Source organism: Elephantulus edwardii, unplaced genomic scaffold (assembly GCF_000299155.1).
Source record: "Elephantulus edwardii isolate Elephantulus edwardi_28Jun2011 unplaced genomic scaffold, EleEdw1.0 scaffold00279, whole genome shotgun sequence".
Lineage (NCBI taxonomy): Eukaryota > Metazoa > Chordata > Mammalia > Macroscelidea > Macroscelididae > Elephantulus > Elephantulus edwardii.
The window spans coordinates 973,628-993,339 of NW_006400029.1; the positions used below are offsets into that span (position 1 = coordinate 973,628).

The window sequence follows — 19,712 nt, forward strand, 5'->3', positions numbered from 1 at the left end:
TAATCGTGCTAATGCGAAGCCTATACTTGGACCAAGAGGCAGTCATCAGAACAGAGCAGGGCAACACTGAATGGTTCAAAATTGGGAAGGGTGTGCGCCAGGGACCCAGAGATAGTCAACTAATAATCATCAAAGAAATCAAAGCTATTAAATGGGGAAATATCAACCTCTTAACCTCTTCCATAAATAACTGGACTTTCATCTGCAGAAAGCTGAAACAGGATCCACATCTCACTCCATACACAACAATAAACTCAAGGTGGATTAGAGATCTGGGAGTAAAGCCCAAACGCATAAAGTTCGTAAGAGACAGACTGGGATCAAGCTTAGAACTGCTAAGCCAAGGTATAAAAAGACTGCTAAATACAGCCAGAAATGCACAATCTGAAGTGGATAAAATTGATGAATGGAACCTTCTAAAGATTAAATCTATGTGTGCATCAGAAACTTTCTTCAAAAGAGTGAGAAGAAAATCTATCAACGGGGAACAAATATTTGGTAATACCATCTCGGATAAGCTTCATAAATGAAAGTCTATGGAATACTTCTGGGCCTCCACAAGAAAAAAGACTGATAACCCAATTACAAAATCGGCAAAAGACATGGAAAGAATTTTCACACAGGAAGATATTCAAATAGCCAACAAGCATATAAAAAATGCTCCACATCACTTACAATAAGAGGTATGCAAGTGAAAACCACAAAGAGGTTCCATCAAACTCCAGTAACAGTGGCAGCAGTGATAAATTTTGGAAATGATGTGGTGGGAAAGGAACAATTATCCATTACTGGTGTGATTCTAAAATGGTACAACCATTCTGGGAGGCATTTTGGTGCTTCCTAGATAATCTGAGCATAGAAATTCCATATGACCCACCTATTTCATTACTTGGAATATACCCTGAAAAAATGAGAACTGAGGCACAAATGGAGACTTGTACAGCAATGTTCACAGCAGTGTTATTCACCATCACAAGAACATGTAAACAGCCCAGATTTCCATCCATAAATGAATGGATTGAGAAATTATGGTATAGTCACACAATGGTATACTATGCAGCATGCAGGAGCAATGATTATGTAAACTATTACCTAACTTGGAAGGGACTGGAGAGTATTATACCTAGTGAACTCAGTCCCACAAGGACAAATTTTGTATAAAACCATTATTGTAGAATGAGTATAAGGATTCAAGAGGTAGGGAATGGGAGGAAGCAGAGGAATGTGGATGTGCAGGGGGCAGGGGGATAAATCATGAGGTTGTATAATTTGAGGGTGGGTAAGGGAAACTGGAAGAACATCTGTTCTGGAAAACAATGTATTTGAATTTTGTAAATAAACTAATATAATAATAATAATGATAATTTAAAAAGATACCAGGCACACTGATTACAGAATACTTAAAAAACAACGGGGGGGGGGTATGTGTGTGTGTGTATAAAGAAAAACAATCAATGTAATTTATCACATTAACAAAGCAAAGTATAAAACCCCCATGATCCTATCTATTAATGCAAAAAAGATCTTTCACAAAATTCAAATCTCATTATTTGATGAGATATGAAAGGCTACTTACAGTTATATTTAGAAAGGAAAGAGATCCCAATAAGGAACTTTCTTCTGAAAAAGAAAAATGAAGTGGGAGGCACTACACTCTCTGATCTCAAAACCTCCAAAAAGTGGTAATAATCAAACATCATAGTATTAGTATATTGACAAACACATAGAACAGTGGAATAGAATCAAGAACCAGAAAGCAACCCATCTACCTAAGTCAACTGGTATTTGACAAAGAAATAAAACCTATAAAATGAGGAAAAGACAACTTCTTGAACAAAACTGGACAGAAAACTGAAACAGGATCCACTTCTCACACCATTCACAAATATCAACTCAAAGTTGATCAGAGCACCCAAGAGCGATGCACCCAAGAGCAATGTGCCTGAGACCAACGCAAATGAAAGTGAGCAGGACAACTGGAATTTGAGTGAGGCAGCAGAGCCAATTCTTGAAGGGAAAACAAAGGATTCCTGGTTTTCCATTCCAGAAATTTTTGGGGGTCACTGGTGCTTGAAAAGAACAAAGAACAAGAAGAAAACACAAATATACAGAGAGTTTACAGAACATTGCCATATTCTTGGTAACTATACAGTTATTATGACTTGATATCTACTAAGAAAAGGCTCACATAATGTCAAGAAAGCATCAGTCTGTCTCAGTTATCATGAAAAAAACAAAATAACTTATCTCCTAAAAAAGCAGACCCAATGAATACCACAGATAGAACGATAAGAAATACATTGATGTGGAGTTATTTGAACAGCTACAGAAGAAGATGCAAACAATGGAACAGGCAATTAAGAAAGCAAATAACCCAGAAAAAACAGTCCAGAATAAATACACTCATGAGGAGCACCTTGAACTGGTATGGAAGAAAATGCAAAAGATGGAAGAAACAATTAAGAAGGCAAATACTCCAAAGACAACAGTAGAGAAGAAATAGTTGATGGGGAACAACTTGAAAAGCTATGGAATAAAATGCAAAAGATGGAAGAAAGGATTGATAGAATAGATAAAGAGGTACAAGAACTTTAAAAAATCATCATGAGACAAAGAAGGAACAGACAACACAGTAATAGAAATAACAGAAAAGCATAAAAATGTAATCCAGAATATTAAGACTGAAATGGCAGAAGTGTCCAACATGCTGGTAGCACAGAAAAGTAAAACTGAAAAGATGGAACAGAGAGTCAGTGAGTTGGAAGACAAAAGCCTCACTGAAAACACAATTGAAGAAAAATCAGAGATGAGATGTAAAGAAAATGAAGAAAATATTAGGATCATTTGGGATGACATAAAACAAATAATATATATATATATATGACTGGTATTCCATAACAGAGAGTGCCAGTGAAATCACTGAGAAAATAGAGGAAGAAGTACTAGAAGAAAAATTTCCCATGTATTTTGAAAAATGGGCAAACCCATATTCAAGAAACACAGTGAATACTAAATAGAATAGACCCAATAAGAAAAACATCAAAACATATCATTGTAAAATTCTCTAAATTAAAAGATAAGGATATGATTCTAAAAGTAACATAAAAAAAATAAAAAGTCATCTATAAAGGAATATAATTAGAATAGGTTCTGATTTGTCAGCAGAAACTATGTGAGCAAGAAGACAATTAGATGACATATATAGAAAGTTGAAATAAAACAATTGCCAGCCAACGATCCTGAACCCAGAAAAGCACTCCATCAAATAGGAAGGAGAAATTACATTCTTTGAAGAACAGAAGGACCTTAAAGAATTCGTGAAAACAAGATCAAAACTACAAGAAATTTTAAGTGAAGTCCTCCTCACAGAGATGCCAAAGGAAAGTATATGGACCATAGTAACCAGAAACAACAGAAAAAGAAACATAAAACACAAAATGGCAAAAGCAAAACCTGGCTTGACAATAATCTCACTTAATGTAAGTGGACTAAATGCACCAATTAAGAGAAAAAGAGTAGTAGAATGGATAAAAAAACCCAAAGCCTAACAATATGTTGCCTACAAGGTACACATCTTAATAAAGAAGAAGAAGACAGGTTGAGAAATCAAAGGTTGGGGGAAAAAAAGCAATAGTGGCAATATTAATATCTTATTACATAGATTTCAGAATGGAAACCACCATAAAAGATAAAAAAGGGCAATTATTACATACTGATTAAAGGCAAAATAGATAGAGAAGACATACCTTGCTCAACGTTTATGCACCTAATTATAGACCTGTAAAATACATAAAAGAACATTTAATAGAATTGAAGGAAGAAATAGACAACACCACAATAGTGGAAGGAGATTTCAACACAAAACTATCACCAAATGATAGGTCAGCCGAAAAGAAACTCAACAAAGATGTGGAAGACCTGAACTAGGCAACCAGCCAACTCTACTTAGCAGATGTATTCAGGGAACTGCACCCAACTAAAACTCAATTCACTTTCTTCTCAAGTTCATATGGTACATTCTCCAGAACTCACCACATATTAGAACACAGACCAAGTCTCAACAAATTAAAAAACATTGATACACTACAAAGTATCTTCTCAAATCACAATGTCATAAAACTAGAAACTAACCACAGGAGGGAAATGCTTACAAAGTCATTCATGTGTAAGCTAAATAACTCTCTGCTAGAATATGACTGGGTTATAAAAAAAATAAAGAACAAAATTAAACAGTTCCTTGAAACAAATGAAAATGAAAATACAGTATACTAAAACCTCTGAGATACAGCTAAGGCAGTCTTCAGGGGGCAGTTCATAGCAATAAAAACACACATAAAAAAGGAAGAAAGAAGGAAAAGGATTGATCTAACTCAAAACCTTCATCATCAAGAAAGAACAATTAATCCTTCAGTCTCCGGAAGAAGAGAAATTATCAGGACAAGAGCTGAAAGCAATGAGATAGAAAACAGAAAAACAATTTAAACCATCAATAAGACCAGGAGCCGGTTTTTTGAAAGAGTCTATATAATTTTTTTAAGTCTTTTAATTTCCTGGCTTTTGTTGACTGTGGAGCCAAGCAAACTGAAGTTGTGAACAATCTTAAACTCTTCACCATCCATCCTGATGCTGCCAATTGATCCAGTGGTGAGAATCTTTGTCCTCTTGACACTGAGCCTCAATCCATATTGGAGGCTGCAGTCCTTGACCCTCTGCAGTAAGCACTTCAGGTCCTCCTCAGTTTCAGCATGCAGAGTTGTATCATCTGCATAACACAGATTGTTGATAGATCTTCCACCAATCTTGACCCCACATTTCTCCTCATAGAGCCCAGCCTCCCGGATAATCTGTTCTGCATACAGGTTGAAAAGGTATGGAGACAGGACACATCCCTGGCATATGCCCTTCCCAATTTTGAACCATGCAGTATTTCCTTGATCTGTTCTGACAACTGCCTCTTAGTCCAAGTATAGGTTTCTTATTAGCACGATCAAGTGTTCTGGGATTCCCATTCTTCTCAGAGAAAGCCACAGTTTGTTATGATCCACACAGTCAAATGCCTTTGCATAGTCAATGAAACACAGATATACATTCCTCTGGTAATCTCTGCTCTCAGCTAAAGTCTACCTAACATTAGCCACAATAGCCCTAGTACCATGACCCCTTTTAAACCCAGCCTGGACTTATGGCTGTTCCCTGCTGATGTGCTGTTAGGGCCCTCTCCAAAGTACTGAAGAACAATGGTGTCTTTCTGGAGACTAAGGTGTGTCTGATACTGACCATCGTCTTTGCTATCACTTGTTATGCATTAGAGAGTTGGAAAATGACTAATGAGGATAGAAGGAGAATTGATGCCTTTGAGCTGTGGTGCTGGAGAAAAGTATTGAGGGTACCATGGACTGCTAGGAAAACAAAGAGATTCATCCTGGAAAGGGTTAAACTGGGTGGCTTCTTGGAGGCAAGGATTCTGAGGCTCCTCTACCATACCTTGGACATGTTGTAAGGAGGGATGGGTCCTTGGAGAGGGACATCATGCTTGGTAGGGTGGAGGGACAGCACAGGAGGGGAAGGCCCTTTATGAGGTGGATTGATTCAGTGACTGGGGTAATCAGGATGGGAGTGTCAGAGACAATGCAATTGGCACAGGACAGAGCAGAATTTAGGGCCGATTACATAGGGTAACTATGAGTCATAAATTACTCGACAGCACATAACAACAACACAACAACTATATAATTGGCAAACCACTGGCAAACTCAACAAAAGGGGGGAAAAGTTACAGATAACTTGATTACGAAATTATAAAGGTGACATCAAACGGAACCAGAGGAAATATGAAATCTATAATATCAGAATACTAGGAAAATCTATACTCTGATAAATTTGGAAACCTAGATGAAATGGACAAAATCCTTGAAACTCATGCCCTACCCAGATTTACAAAGACAGATATAGAACATTTGAACAAACCAATCACAAAAGAAGGACTTGAACAGGTCATAAAAAGACTTTCCCATAAGAAAATTCCTGGACCAGATACATTCAGAGAAGATCTAAACCCATCCTAAATAAACTACTTGAAAAAACTGAAAATGAAGGAACATTACCAGAGTCATTCTATGACGCAAGCATAACCCTAATACCAAAACCAGGCAAAGATATTACCAAGAAAGAAAACTACAGAGCAATACCTCTCATGAATACAGATGCAAAAATCCTTAACCAAATCCTGGCCAATAGAATACAAAAGCACATCAAAAATTTAATTCGCCATGATCAAGTAGGATTCATAACCGATATGCAAGCATGGTTCAACATAAGAAAAACAACCTATGTAATTCACCATATTAACAAAATAAATAATAAGAAACATATGATCTTTTCTAGAAACTGATGCAGAAAAGGCATTTGAAAAAAGCCAACACCACTTCCTGATTAATACACTCAGCAAAATTAAAATAGAAGTGAATTTTCTCAACATAGTGAAAAGTATATATGTAAAACCAAGAGCCAAAAACATTCCAAATGGAGAAAGACTAAAAACATTTTCCTTGCAAACAGGGACCAAACAAGGATACCTACTGTCACCACTTCTATTCAATATTGTACTGGAAGTGCCTGCTAGGGCTATATGACAAGAGAAGGAAATAAAAGGCATCCAGATCATCAAAGAGATGGTTAATATATCAATAAATGTGGATGATATGATAGTGTACATTGAAAAGCCCAAAGATTCAACAAAAAACTGATAGAATAGTAGGCCAATTTAGTAGACTGGCAAGGTATACAATCAATATCCAAAGATCAGAGGGATTGCTCTACAAAAACAAAGAGAACTCAGAGAAAGAAACAAAGAATGCCACACCATTTACAATAGCCAACCACATACTTGGGAGTGAACCTAACTAGAAATGCAAAAGACTTATACAAAGAAAACAACAGAGTATTTCTGCAAGGCACAATAAAGGACCTAAAGAAATGGGAAAATGTTCCCTATTTAGGGATAGGAAAACTCAATTTTGTGAAAATGACAACCCTACCAAAAGCAATCTATATATTCTATTCAATCCCATTACAGATACCAAATTCATTTTTCAAGGAGACTAAAAGGGAAATTGTCAAAATTATTTGGAGAGGCAAGAGACCCTGAATAAGCAAAAGACTTCTGAGAGAAAAAAAATGAAGTGGGAGGTATAGCACTCCCTAACCTCAAAATCTACTACACAGCTGGTAACCAAAATAGCGTGATATTGCTACAATGACAGGCACATAGATCAGTGGGACAGGATTGAGACCCCAGAAATACACCCAGCTATCTATGGTCAACTGATAATCGAAAAGGTAATAAAATCTATCAAATAGGGAAATGAAAATCTCTTCAATAAACGGTGCTGGCAAAACTGGACAGCTACTTGCAGAAAGCCGAAACAGGATCTACATCTCACACCAAACACGAAAATCACCTCAAGGTGGAACAGAGACTTGGGTTTAAAGCACAAATCCATTAACTTCATAAAAGACATACTGGGATTGGAATTCTTGTCTACAGTACAAGAGACTGCCAAGTACAGCCACAGATGTACAATCTGAAGACTATAAAACTGAAGAATGGAACCTTCTAAAGATTAAATCCCTATGTTCATAAAAAACTTTTTCTAACAGGATGAAAGAAAACCTACCAACTGAGAACAACAATTTGGCAATGCCATCTCATCACAAAAGTTTGTAGAATACTTCTAGGCCACCACAAGGAAAAGTCTGATAACCTAATTGCAAAATGAGCAAAAGACAAGGAAAGAATTTTCACAGAGGAAGATAGTCAAATAGCCAACAGACATATGAAGAAATGTTCCAAATCATTGGCAATAAGAAAGATGCAATTCAAACCCAAAATGAGGTACCATCACACTCCAGTAACAGTGGCACAAAGTATAAAAAGACAGCAAGTAATAAATGTTGGAGAGGATGTGGTGAGTTAGGAACACTTTTACATTGTTTGTGGGATTGTACAATGATACAACCACTCTGGAAAGCAGTTTGAAACTTGCTCAAAAAGCTGAACATAGAAATTCCATATGACCCAGCCGTTCCATTGCTTGGAATATCCCCCAAGAAAATGAGAATTGAGACACAAATGGAAAGTTATATATCAATATTTATAGCAGCATTATTCACCATCCCAAGAACATAGGCACAGCCCAGATGTCCAGCCATACAATGGAATGCAGTATGCAGAAGTAGTGATTTTGTAAATTATGACCCAACTTGGGAGGGGCAAGAGAGCATTATGCTGAGTGAACTCAGTCCCACAAGCACAAACACTGTATATAAAACCATTATTGTAGAATGTGTATGAGAGTCCAAGATAGAGGGAGGGAGAGTGGAATAAAGGGGTGAGGATGAGTGAGTAGGGTGTTAATCATAGGACTGCACAATTTGATAGGTGGGTGATGTGAGGGAAAAGGGAAGGATCTTTTGTGAAAAACAATGTATTCAAACTTTGTAAATAAATCAGGATAAAATTTAAAAATATTTTTTAAAAAGTAAACATAGATTAGAAAACTAGAGGTAAAATTTAAAACAAGGGTCAGCATTAAAAGCATAGTTGAGTCCTGATTAACTTCTTGAATCTCCATCTTCTCAGGTAGGAGTCCTCGCTCCTGACCAGACACAGAAGAGGAGAATAGAGTGAGGATTAGCCAAGAGCACCAGCTGAGATATGGGGGTTACATTGCTCAATCTCAACCACTTCCCTGGGTATTTCCCCCCTAAGAAAAAGAGCCCAGGCAGCATTCTTGGGACTTTTCCTACCTCTGAGGTACCTGGCCCTTCCCCTTCCCTTGCTTCTCTATCCAGAAAGATAAAGTGTAGCTATCGGGCTAATGTGGTTTCCAGCCTTGCAGTGCACCAATACCAGGAAGAACAATACAGCCAGCCTATAGAAGAGGTGGGCAGCATTCAAATAAGATTTCTGCATTGATACACTCCAGATCAGAGAGAAGTTGAAGAGCTTTAGGAAAGGCAAGCTTTTCCACAGCACAGGATGAGAAAGAACTTCTGATACATCAAGTTGCCCTCTGCCACAAAGAAAATACTTTTAAGTTTGCAACTAATTAATATCATCATAAAGATAAAGAACTGCCAATAACCTATGCAGACATAATAGAAATGTCACAACACATATCAAGAAAAACTTCACATAATGATAAAGAAGCAGCAAGCAACTTCAAACATTGTGGGAAAAAAACCCAAATCTTCTAAAAAAGCATAACACATAGAAGATACAAAAAATAACCAGAGAGGGAACCTAAAGAAGTATACTGATGCTGAGTTATATGAACAACTATAGGAAAAGGTGCTAAAGATGTTAGAGAGAAGTACAAATAAATCAAATACTCCAAAGTCAGGGAATCAGAAGAGATAAACTAAAACTGAGTAGCTTGAACAACTAGAAGAAATTTCAAAATATGGAAGAAAAAATATAGAGATATAAAGAAGTATGAGGACTTTAAAAGACCATCAAAATTAAAGAGAATATAGCCAACACAGGACTGTAAATAACAGAAACACAACAAAATGCAATTCAGAATTTCAAGGCCATAAGGTTAGAAGTATCCAATATGCTGGAGGGAAAAAAAAGCAGAAGAGTAAAGATGGAACAGAAAATCAATGAGTGGGAAGACAAGAACCTCAATGGAAACATATTAGAACAAAGTGTAGAGAGAAATCAGAAGGAAAATCATAAAAGCATTAGAATCATGGGGATAACATTAAAAGGAACAGCATAAAAAAAATTACTGGAACTCCAGAACATGATGGGGACAGGGAAAGGAATGAGAAAAATTTGGAAGAGGTACTAGAAGAAAACTTAGTAGATATCATGAAGAATGAAGAAAACTACACTCAAGACTCAGTGAATACCAAACAGATTAGACCCCAAAGTAAAAACATCAAGATGTCCTTTGGTATGGATTGTGTCTCAATATCAAGGAAACAAAGATTCTTACCAATGGACAGACAGGCAACATCATGAAGGATGAGAAGAAAATGAAATTGTCTACAATTCATCTTGTTTAGATCCACAATTAACACCCTTAACACAAGCAGTCAGGAAATAAAAAGATGCATTGCACTGGGAAAATCTGGAGTTAGGGACCTCTCCAAATTATTGGGTAGCAATCATGTCAGTTTAAGGATTGAGGTATGTCTTATACAGACCATATTCTTTCTGATCATTTGTGTTGCATCTGAGAGCTGGACAGTGAATAACAATGACAGAAGAATTGATGCCTTTGAGCCGTGGTGTTGAAGAAGAACACTGAACATCCCATGGATGACCAAAAGAACAAATATGTCTTGGAGAGGGTGCAGCTGGAGTGCTCTTTGGAAATGATAAGGCTTTGCCTCACATACTTTGGGCATATTGCTAAGAGGGGTTATTCCTTTGGAAAGGACATGATGCTAGGAAGAGTGGAGGGTCAACGAAGTAGAGGAAGACCCTCCAGCACGTGAATTGATTCAATAACAATAACAATAACAATTGATTCAATAACAATAGGCTCTAGTGTGTCAGGAAGTGTGAGGATGGCACAGGATCTTTTGTTCATAGGGTCACTGAGTCATACTCAACTCAATGGCACCTAACAATAACAATGTCGTTTATAGCCTTTGCACATACTTTTCTATTTCTTTTTTGGTAGGTCATTGTTAAGAGTATATTTATTAAACTTGTCAAACACTTTTTGTGGTCATTAATTATCACATTTGGAGCCAAATCATACACTAAAGAATTTAAGAAGGTATTATCTAAAAACAACACATTGTCTAAAGGACTTCTGTCTCTACACATCTAAAACAGCCAAATTGAAAGAATACAAGATTTCAATATACCCAGAGAGTTATTTGAATTTTTTTCAAGAAAATGTGCAACAATGAATAAATGGAAATCCAAGTTGTTTATAAACTTTCATTAAAATCTAAAAAGAGAGAGAAAAACGCAGACCAAGGTCTTCCTTTTCTATTCTTCAATTCCAGCTCTCTGAAAATTCCATTAAAAAAAAATGAAGCAAAGTATTTTCTTCTTTTCCACCTGTTTAAAATATATTCAAGACATTAACTTTTTTCTGGAAATAAATCTACTAACCAATGTGGTGCCACAATCACATTGTTCACCAGGTTCTAATATCCCATTGCCGCATACTTTGGCTTGGGTAGATGATCTGGCATCGGGCTTATCAAAAGGTTGGTTCAGAAGACATTCAAGTTCAGATTGTGAAGTCAAAACCTTAAATTCATCCACATTACAGGTGCTAAAATCTTTTATACCTTCAATATGCCTATATAATAAAAATAAAAATATAGTTATGACAAAAATGTTTCACGTATGTCTATTTATTCTCCAATCATATAATACTGCAAGAGACTTAAAAACTTAAATTATTGATTATAGAGAACAACAAGCAACGTTTAGAAAATATTTATTCAAATGTATTACTAATATGTTACAATATAAAATATAAATTCAAGCAAAAAATTTACTGCAGTGGAACATAACACACTGCAGCCTCTTGTGCTATCATTCACTATGTTTTATATAAGATCTATTAAATATCCAATCTATAACTTTAATTAAGCCTTTAAACAAAGAAAATATTATTTTCACTTATCTTTGATAGGTCAAACTATTAAATTCTATATTTTAGTCCTTTAACATTTAATAAGGGATTTTGGTAAGGAGTTGTGCTATCAACCCAAAGTCTAGTGGTGGTTCAAGTCTATCAGCTGCTCCTCAGGAGAAAGATGGACAATCCCTGTGTGGTTTGCAGCCTCTGGAAACCCACTGCAATGTTCACTTTTGAGTAAGTTCCAATTGCACAGCAATGAGAGAAAAAGAATATTTAATATCATTTATACCTTTGATTTATTTTTAAGTATATGACACTTCTGTAAATGCAAATATAAATATGATTGTATTGACTTAAGTTGTATGCTTCAAAATATTAGCATTTGACAATTAATTTTTCCCCAAGATAAAAATAAGTTGCTGTCTTCCAGTCAAGATAAGATAATGCAGACTCATTTCCTCCTGTTTCTCCTCACTAAACACAACTCTGGAAATAATGCTAAAAGATGTCTAACAAAATTCTGAAAAGTGGAAGGGAGAGACAAATTGATTAAGGATCATAGAACTAGAGGAATAACAAAGGGATTAAGTGTCTAATATTTTCCTACACACCAAAAGATCCAGGTTGAATGTATCCAGAATCAAAATTTAGAAGCTACAGACAGGCCTGGTAGGCCCACTTCTACCTCTGAAAGTCCTACTAATACCAAGTTAGCTAGGCCTTGTCAACAAGGGAGATCACCTGGATCTCTCCTAATAAGATCCCATCTGCTTCACTTACTTATTGGGATGTTGTTATTGTTATGTTCCATCAAGCCTACTGCAATTCGTAGCAACTCTGTACAATAGCTCTGAACTCTGCCCTATCTTGAGACATTCTCACTATCTCTGACACATCTGCCTCCATTGCCACAATCACTGTGTCAATCCACCTCATCCAAGGTCTTCCCTAACCTGCATTGACCTTCTACCCATCTGAGGATGATGTCCTTCTACAAGGACTGGTCCTTCTGAGCAACATGCCCAAAGTATGTGAGACGGAGCTTCACCATCCTTGCCTTCAAGGTGCAACCTTGTCTCACCCTGTCCAGGACTTACCAGTTTATTTCTTGGCAATCCATGACATATTCAATATCCTCCAGCACTACAACTCAAATGAATTAATTATCATCTGTCATCTTTACTTACTGTCCCTATCTCAGATGCATAGAAAATAACTGTGACAGCCAAGGCTTGATTCACGTGCATCTTAGTCTCTAGATAGAAATTATTCCTTCTCAGCTTTCTGGAGAGGTCCCTCATAACAGACTTTCCTAATGCATTCCATCTTGTGATTTCTTTTCTTCTGATGCCAAGAGTGTTGTGGACCCAAACAAGATGAAATTGTTAACAACTTCATTCTCTTCTCCATCTATCATTATGCTGTCAATTGGCCCAATGATTAGAATCTTTGTTTTCTGGATGTTGACATACCATCCATATTGAATACTTACTGTAGTCCTTGACTCTCTACAGCAAATGCTTCAAGTTCTCCTAAGGTTCAGCTGACAATGTTGTGTCATCTGTGTAACACAGGTTGTCGATGAGTCTTCCTCCAATCTTGATACCAGATTCTTCATTAAGTCCAGCCTTCTGAATGATGATTTACATATTACATTGAAAAGGTATGGAGAAAGGACACAGCCTTGATACATTCCTCTTTTTTTTTATTTTTTCATTTTAAATCATGCAGTGTTTCCTTGCTATGTTCAAATGGCTGCTTCCTGGCCTAAGTATAGTATTCTCATGGTGGCAATCAAGTATTCTGGGATTCCCATTCCTCTCAATGTAAGCCATAATTTGTTATGATCTATACAGTTACATGCCTTTCCATACTCAATAAAATACAAATCTACACAGTCAAATGCCTTTGCATAGTCAGTAAGATGCAAATAAACATTCTTCCGGTACTCTCTGCTTTCAAAGTTTTATTGACATTCACGGTGATATCTCTAGTGCAAAAGCCTCTATTTCGGGCAGTTCTTTCTGTCAATTTATTATTGCAGTTATTTTTAGGTAACAGTGATCAAGATTTTGCCTGCATGTGATATTAGTGACATTGTTCAATAATTTCCACACTCTATTGTATCATCTTTTTGGGAATGGAAATTAATATGGATTTTTCCAGTCGGTTGACCAGCTGGCTGTCCTCCAGATCTCTTGGCACAACCTGGTGAAATGTCCAGGGTTTCTTATTTTTCTTGAAGTATGTTGATTGGCATTCCATTCATTCCTGAAACTTGATTTCTTGCCAATTCCTTCAGAGCAGTTTGAACTTCCTCCTTCATTATGATTGTTTCTTGATCATATGCTGTTTAATGAAATTCTGTGTCAACTAACTCTTTTGGTTCAATGACTCTGTGTACTGCTTTCATCTTCTTTCAGTGCTTCCTGGATAATTATATATTGTGCCCATAGCATCTTTAAGTATTACAACTCAAAGCTTGACTTTGTTCTTTAGTTCCTTCAGCTTAAAAAATGCTGAGTGAATTTCTCCCTTTTGATTTTCTTATTCTAGCTCTTTGTATATTTCATAATATTTTGCTTTTGTCTTCCCGAGCTGCCCTTTGAAATCTTCTGTACAGCTCCTTAATTTCTTGATTTTTCACTTTACTTTGGCTTCTTGGCATGTTAGTGCAAAATTCATAGTCTTCCTATATCCATCTCAATCTTTTCTTTTTCCTCTGTCTTAGAAATGAATGACCTTTTGCCTTCTTCACAGATGATGTTCTTTATATTATCTCACAATTCATCTAGTCTTTGTTCATTAGTGTTCAAGGCCTCAAACCTATTCTAAAGATGGTTTTTGAATTCAGGTAGGATAAATACACGGTCATATTTTGGTTCTCCAAAATTTGTTTACATTTTCCTTTGAACTGGAACATGAGTAGTTGATATTCCTTTCTACAGACAGTGACTAGTATTCACAGCTGATATTGAACTTCTCCTGCAATCTTTTTCACAGTAGTAATTAATTTTATTCTTATTTATTTCATCAGGTGAGGTCCATATGAATAGTTTCTGTTTGTGCTTTTTATAAAAGCTATTTACAAGAAATAAATCATTGATTGCTGTGCTGTATGTAGATCTCTTCCGTAGTGTTAGCCTAATAGTTTCCTTTGTTTTTTTTAAGCCATTAAAAAAATTAAGCCATTGGGTTTCTGAGGCTATAAATCACATGGAAAATTATATAAGAAGCACAAGAGAGGCACTTCCTTCAAGATAGTAGCATAGTCTCTTTAGAGACTATGTAACCAGAGTTCCCTACTTAACATTAATTAAAAAATTGTTGCTGTTGTTACGTGCCGTCAAGTCACTTGTGACTTATAGTAACCCTATGTACAACAGCCCTAACCCCTGTTCTATCCCTTGCCAATCTTATTGTCTCTGACATGCCTATCCCCATTACCCCAGTGATGGAATCAGTCAATCTCATCGAGGGTCTTCTTCATTGCAATATTTTTGAAAAGAATATTAATGCAGCCTTCATAAAAATAATTCAACAAGCTCAAATTCTTTTAAAGCATGTTTTATAAAAGGATATCTCAGCAAAAATAAACAAAAGTTATTTTTAAAAGAACCACATAAAACTTGTAGAACTAAAAAGTACAATAAAAGAAATAAAAGTATTCACTGGTTGGGATTAGTAGTAGACTAAATATAACTGAGGATAAAACCACTGATATTAAGTACTGATCAACAGAATTTATCCAATCAAAACAAAGTAAAAATGGATGGGGGGATGAGCAAAGGGCAAAATAGAATCTAACCTATTCTATACTCTTATGAAAGATTAAAGGCCAAATTAGTTCAGCAGCCAAGTCATTAAAAGATGTATTACCCGGCCCTGGCTGAAAATCGCCTGTGACTTCATCCATAGCCACTGGTGAGAGTCAGCGCCCAGAGCCATCAGGGGCTTTAAGCTCGTTGCCCACTGCTGTGGTGTGGACAGCTGAAACCCAGGCCCTGACAGGCACCTGGGGGGGGGCCAGACTCTACTTCATGCTCTGCTGGAGAAGGAGGGGCAGTCTCCGGTACCAGTCAGATCCAATTTGACGGTACACACACACACACACACACACTTTTTCTTCTTCTTTTTTAAAAAAAGACTACTTGGGCCGTCGTGGCCCTCTGCCCAGGGCAGGCTGCCCTCGGCCCCCTGCCCGGGGCGAGCCGTCGCGGCCCTCTGCCCGGGGCGAGCCGTCACGGTCCCCTGCCCGGGGCGAGCCATCGTGGCCTTCTGCCCGGGATGGGCTGCCCTCGGCCCCCTGGCCAGGGCAAGCCGTCACGGCCCTCTGCCCGGGGTGGGCTGCCCTCGGCCCTCTGCCCGGGGCAAGCCGTTGTGGCCTTCTGCCCGGGGCGGGCTGCACTTGGCCCCCGGCTCGGGGCGAACCATCGCGGCCCTCAGGAGCAAGAAGGCAAGCAGCTGTAACCCAAGACCACCAGTAAGGTGATAAAGCGTCCTTCCTTCCCCCTTTATATCTACGCCCCTGTTCAGCATGAAGAAGCCAGAGAGTCGACATCCAATTCCCAAATCAATAAGACAGTTGGTTTAATTACTATTGGAAAATGCTTGTCATTTCTCTGTAGCATCTGGTCCCCACTGGACCCTCATCATTTCCTTCACCTGCTCCCCCCACCGACCAAACTGCGCAGCTTTGCAACTGCATCCTGGCCCATCCTCACCCTTCTGACCCCAACCCTCACCTCCTTGTACCCCCAATATGTTTTTCCCAATAAAAAAAAATTTTAAAAAAAGATGTATTGCATTGGGAAAGTCTGCTTTCAGACACGTCTCTGAAGTACTGAAGAGCAGTGATGACTGTCTGGAGACTAAGGTGCACCTGATACAGGCCATGGTCTTTGCAATTACTTGTTTTTTTTTTTTTTGTTTTTTTGTTTTTTTTAATTTTGTGTACGTGTACCGTCAAATCAGATCTGACTGGTACAGGAGGATATTGCGCCTCCTTCTCCGGCAGAGCGTCTGGTGGATTCGAACCGTGTTCCTCTGGGATTGCAGTTCAGTTTCTTGCCACTAGGCCACCAGAGATCCCCTGCAATTACTTGTTATGCATCAGAAAGTTGGACAATGACTAGGGATGATAGAAGGAGAATTGATGTCTTTGAGTTGTGGTATTGGAGAGGAGTGTTGAATACAACCTGGACTGCTAAGTGAATGAACAAGTTCGTCCAGGAGAGGATTAAACCAGGTTGCTCCTTGGAGGCAAGGATTCTGAAACTTTATCTGACATACTTGGGGCATGTTGCAAGGAGTGACCAGTCCTTAGAGAGGGACATCATGTTTGGGAGAGTGGAGGGACAGCACAGGAGAAGAAGGCTCTTGATGAGATGAATTGATTCAGTGACTAGGGCATTGGAGTGGGTGTGTCAGAGACAATAAGATTGGCACAAGAGTTTAGGGCTGTTGTACATAAGGTCACTATGAGTTGCAGGTGAATCGATGGCACATACAATAACAACAACTTCAGAAGGGAGAAAGGAGAAAGAAAATAATGAGGGATGGAAACAGGAAGTATTCGGAAGTATGCTATTACAAGGTGGGGATTCTGATCAATGTCACAGAATATAATATAAATGAATTGTTGACTGGAAATGTAATTTGCTTTGTAAACTTTCACTCTAAAATTATAAAAAAAGGTTTGTTTTTAAAAAAAGCTAAGTTAGAAAAAAAATTCCCAAACCAAACCAAACAATAGGAAGTATGTATTAGTCTCTCAGTTAAACATAAAGCAACTACCAGATTATTTTATCTGCATGACTATATAGACATAAATATTTGTTGTTACTGTAATTGTAATCCATCATTGAGTCAGAACTGACTCATAGCTTATCCTCTAGCAGATTTTCAGAGGCAGTAAATCCCACTGGAGCAACTTGCCCATCTTTCTCCCACAGAGGAGTTGGTGAATTGGCAACACATCTCCTTACCACTAAGCCACAGAGCTTCCCACATATATAACATATTAACAATATCTTTATATATAACATAGAATTACATTGCTGTTAGACATTGTTGAGTTCACCATGACTCATAGTGACTCCATGATAAAAGGCTTTGAACCTATATATAAGAAACAGTCTATGCCAGTAACTACTGGGAAATATGATTGCTCATTTTTATAAAACTTTATTAGAAACTAATATAATTTATATGGTGGACTTTTCTAAAGACTATTGTACCGCTAGGGAGCTCTGGTGGTCTAGTAGTATGAAACTGTACTACAATCCCAAAAGCGTGTGCTTCAAATCTAAAAGCTGCTCCATGGAGGACAGGCAATCTCCTCCTGTGTGATTTACTGTCTCTGAAAACCTAGTGGAGGATCAGCTATCAATCAGTTTTGACTTCACAACACACAACAACAATAAGGCTGGCTTTAGAAAAGTCAAAATGATGGCTATAGTTAATACTGTCAGTATTTTATATATTGGAAATAGAGTTAACTAACCACAAAATTAAAGCTATATGGAACAAATCAGGGGAAGGGAAAAAAGAACCAAAACCCTACAGGCTTACTGGTTGGATATGGATACTAATAACCCTGGAACCCCACTGTAACTAAATTAATACCAATTAATACCCATCTTCTGGGACAGAATGCATTATCCTGCATGATGAAGTACTGTTGTCCTTTATGTTCTGCAGTACATAAAGACTGTAAATCTTTATGAAATCAGACTCTTAATTCTCCTCCAAGAACCTGGTAGGTTTGAAACACTGACATTTTTGGTTAACAGTCAAATGCCTTAACCAGAGTGCCACATTTTATCTTTAAAATTATTCACCTGGCTCAACTTAAGCATTTGTTTTAACACTTTATACTCATTGGTTTTTGGCAATACTTTATTGTTACTATCAGCTGTAGGATTTTTGCCAGCCATCTTTTAAAGACTTGTGAAGATCCTCTTCATTTAATACTGATACAAGGTTTAAATATTAGTGTTAATTATATCAATTATTTCTCTATTAATACAATTTGAAAATTTTTCTCCTTTTATTAATAGTATAGTAAGCTTTTAAATATTTAAACAAACTTGCATTCCTCAGATAAGCTCCTCTTTGTCATAACATTTTATATATTGCTTGTTCACTATTGTTAAGGGATTGGAACATTCCAATTATTTTAACCTAACTAAATAAACACTATTTAGTGTACATGTTTTGAATCCATGAATATAAAGTATATTCTGTAGTATTTTTATTTGCTAACTTGTACTTTATCAAGTTTTGGTTTCTCTCAAAGGATTGAGAAAGTTCTCCCTCTTTTCTCTTTTCTGAATACCTTTTAAATGTTTGGTATTATTTGTCTCACATTAGTAAAGCTATATGGGCACAGAATATTTTCTGTGGTAAATATCTAAGTCTTATTTATATCTCCAAGTCATGAAGAATAATAGTGAGATTCCAATGTGTAATAAGGAGTTTCTGGGGGACACTTAGCTTTATTAACGAAGTTTAAAAAGTCAATCATATGAGACAAATACTGTGTAATGTCCTTATTATAAAAGTATCAGGAGAAGTATACCTATAGGAAGCATTGTTCTTTGGTGGTTATCAGAGACAGGAGGGAAAGGGCAATAGAATTGTTTTCCGTACAGAAGACGTGTTAGTTTTGGTAATGGGAAAGGCCGTGTTGAATAAGGGGGAGGAAGTAAGCACAACGTAACCAAGATTAAGAACTGAAAAAGAATAAGGGAAAAACTGTATAAAACATAACGTACATGCATGGAACACAGTGTATATGAATAATAGAAATACCAATAACAATATGCAAAAAATAATGACTTTATAAATGTTTGAATATATACCATTTTACAAAAATTATTAAAACAAAAATGTGTGTGTGTCTGTGTGTCTGTGTGTCTGTGTCTGTGTATTGGAAGGCTCTACCAAAATATGTTTGAAATCACAGCAATACACAAGTCTTTATTGATGTCACAGATTATAATATATATAAAGCAGGAGTGGAATCCATGCCTCTGGAAACTCTGTTGTTGTTGTTATGTGCCGTTGAGTCGCCTGCGACTCATAGCG

At 37.1% G+C, this 19,712-nt stretch overlaps 1 protein-coding gene across 1 annotated transcript in view; it reads right to left on the minus strand.

Annotated features, from left to right (window-relative positions):
- LOC102846892 (disintegrin and metalloproteinase domain-containing protein 5-like) overlaps positions 1–19,712 on the minus strand; it is a 131,671-nt gene that overhangs the window by 48,247 nt on the left and 63,712 nt on the right. Inside the window, exon 11 of the mRNA XM_006900304.1 lies at positions 11,141–11,333. Within this exon, the coding sequence (XP_006900366.1) occupies positions 11,141–11,333 (193 nt within the window). The remainder of the gene's footprint in view (positions 1–11,140; positions 11,334–19,712) is intronic.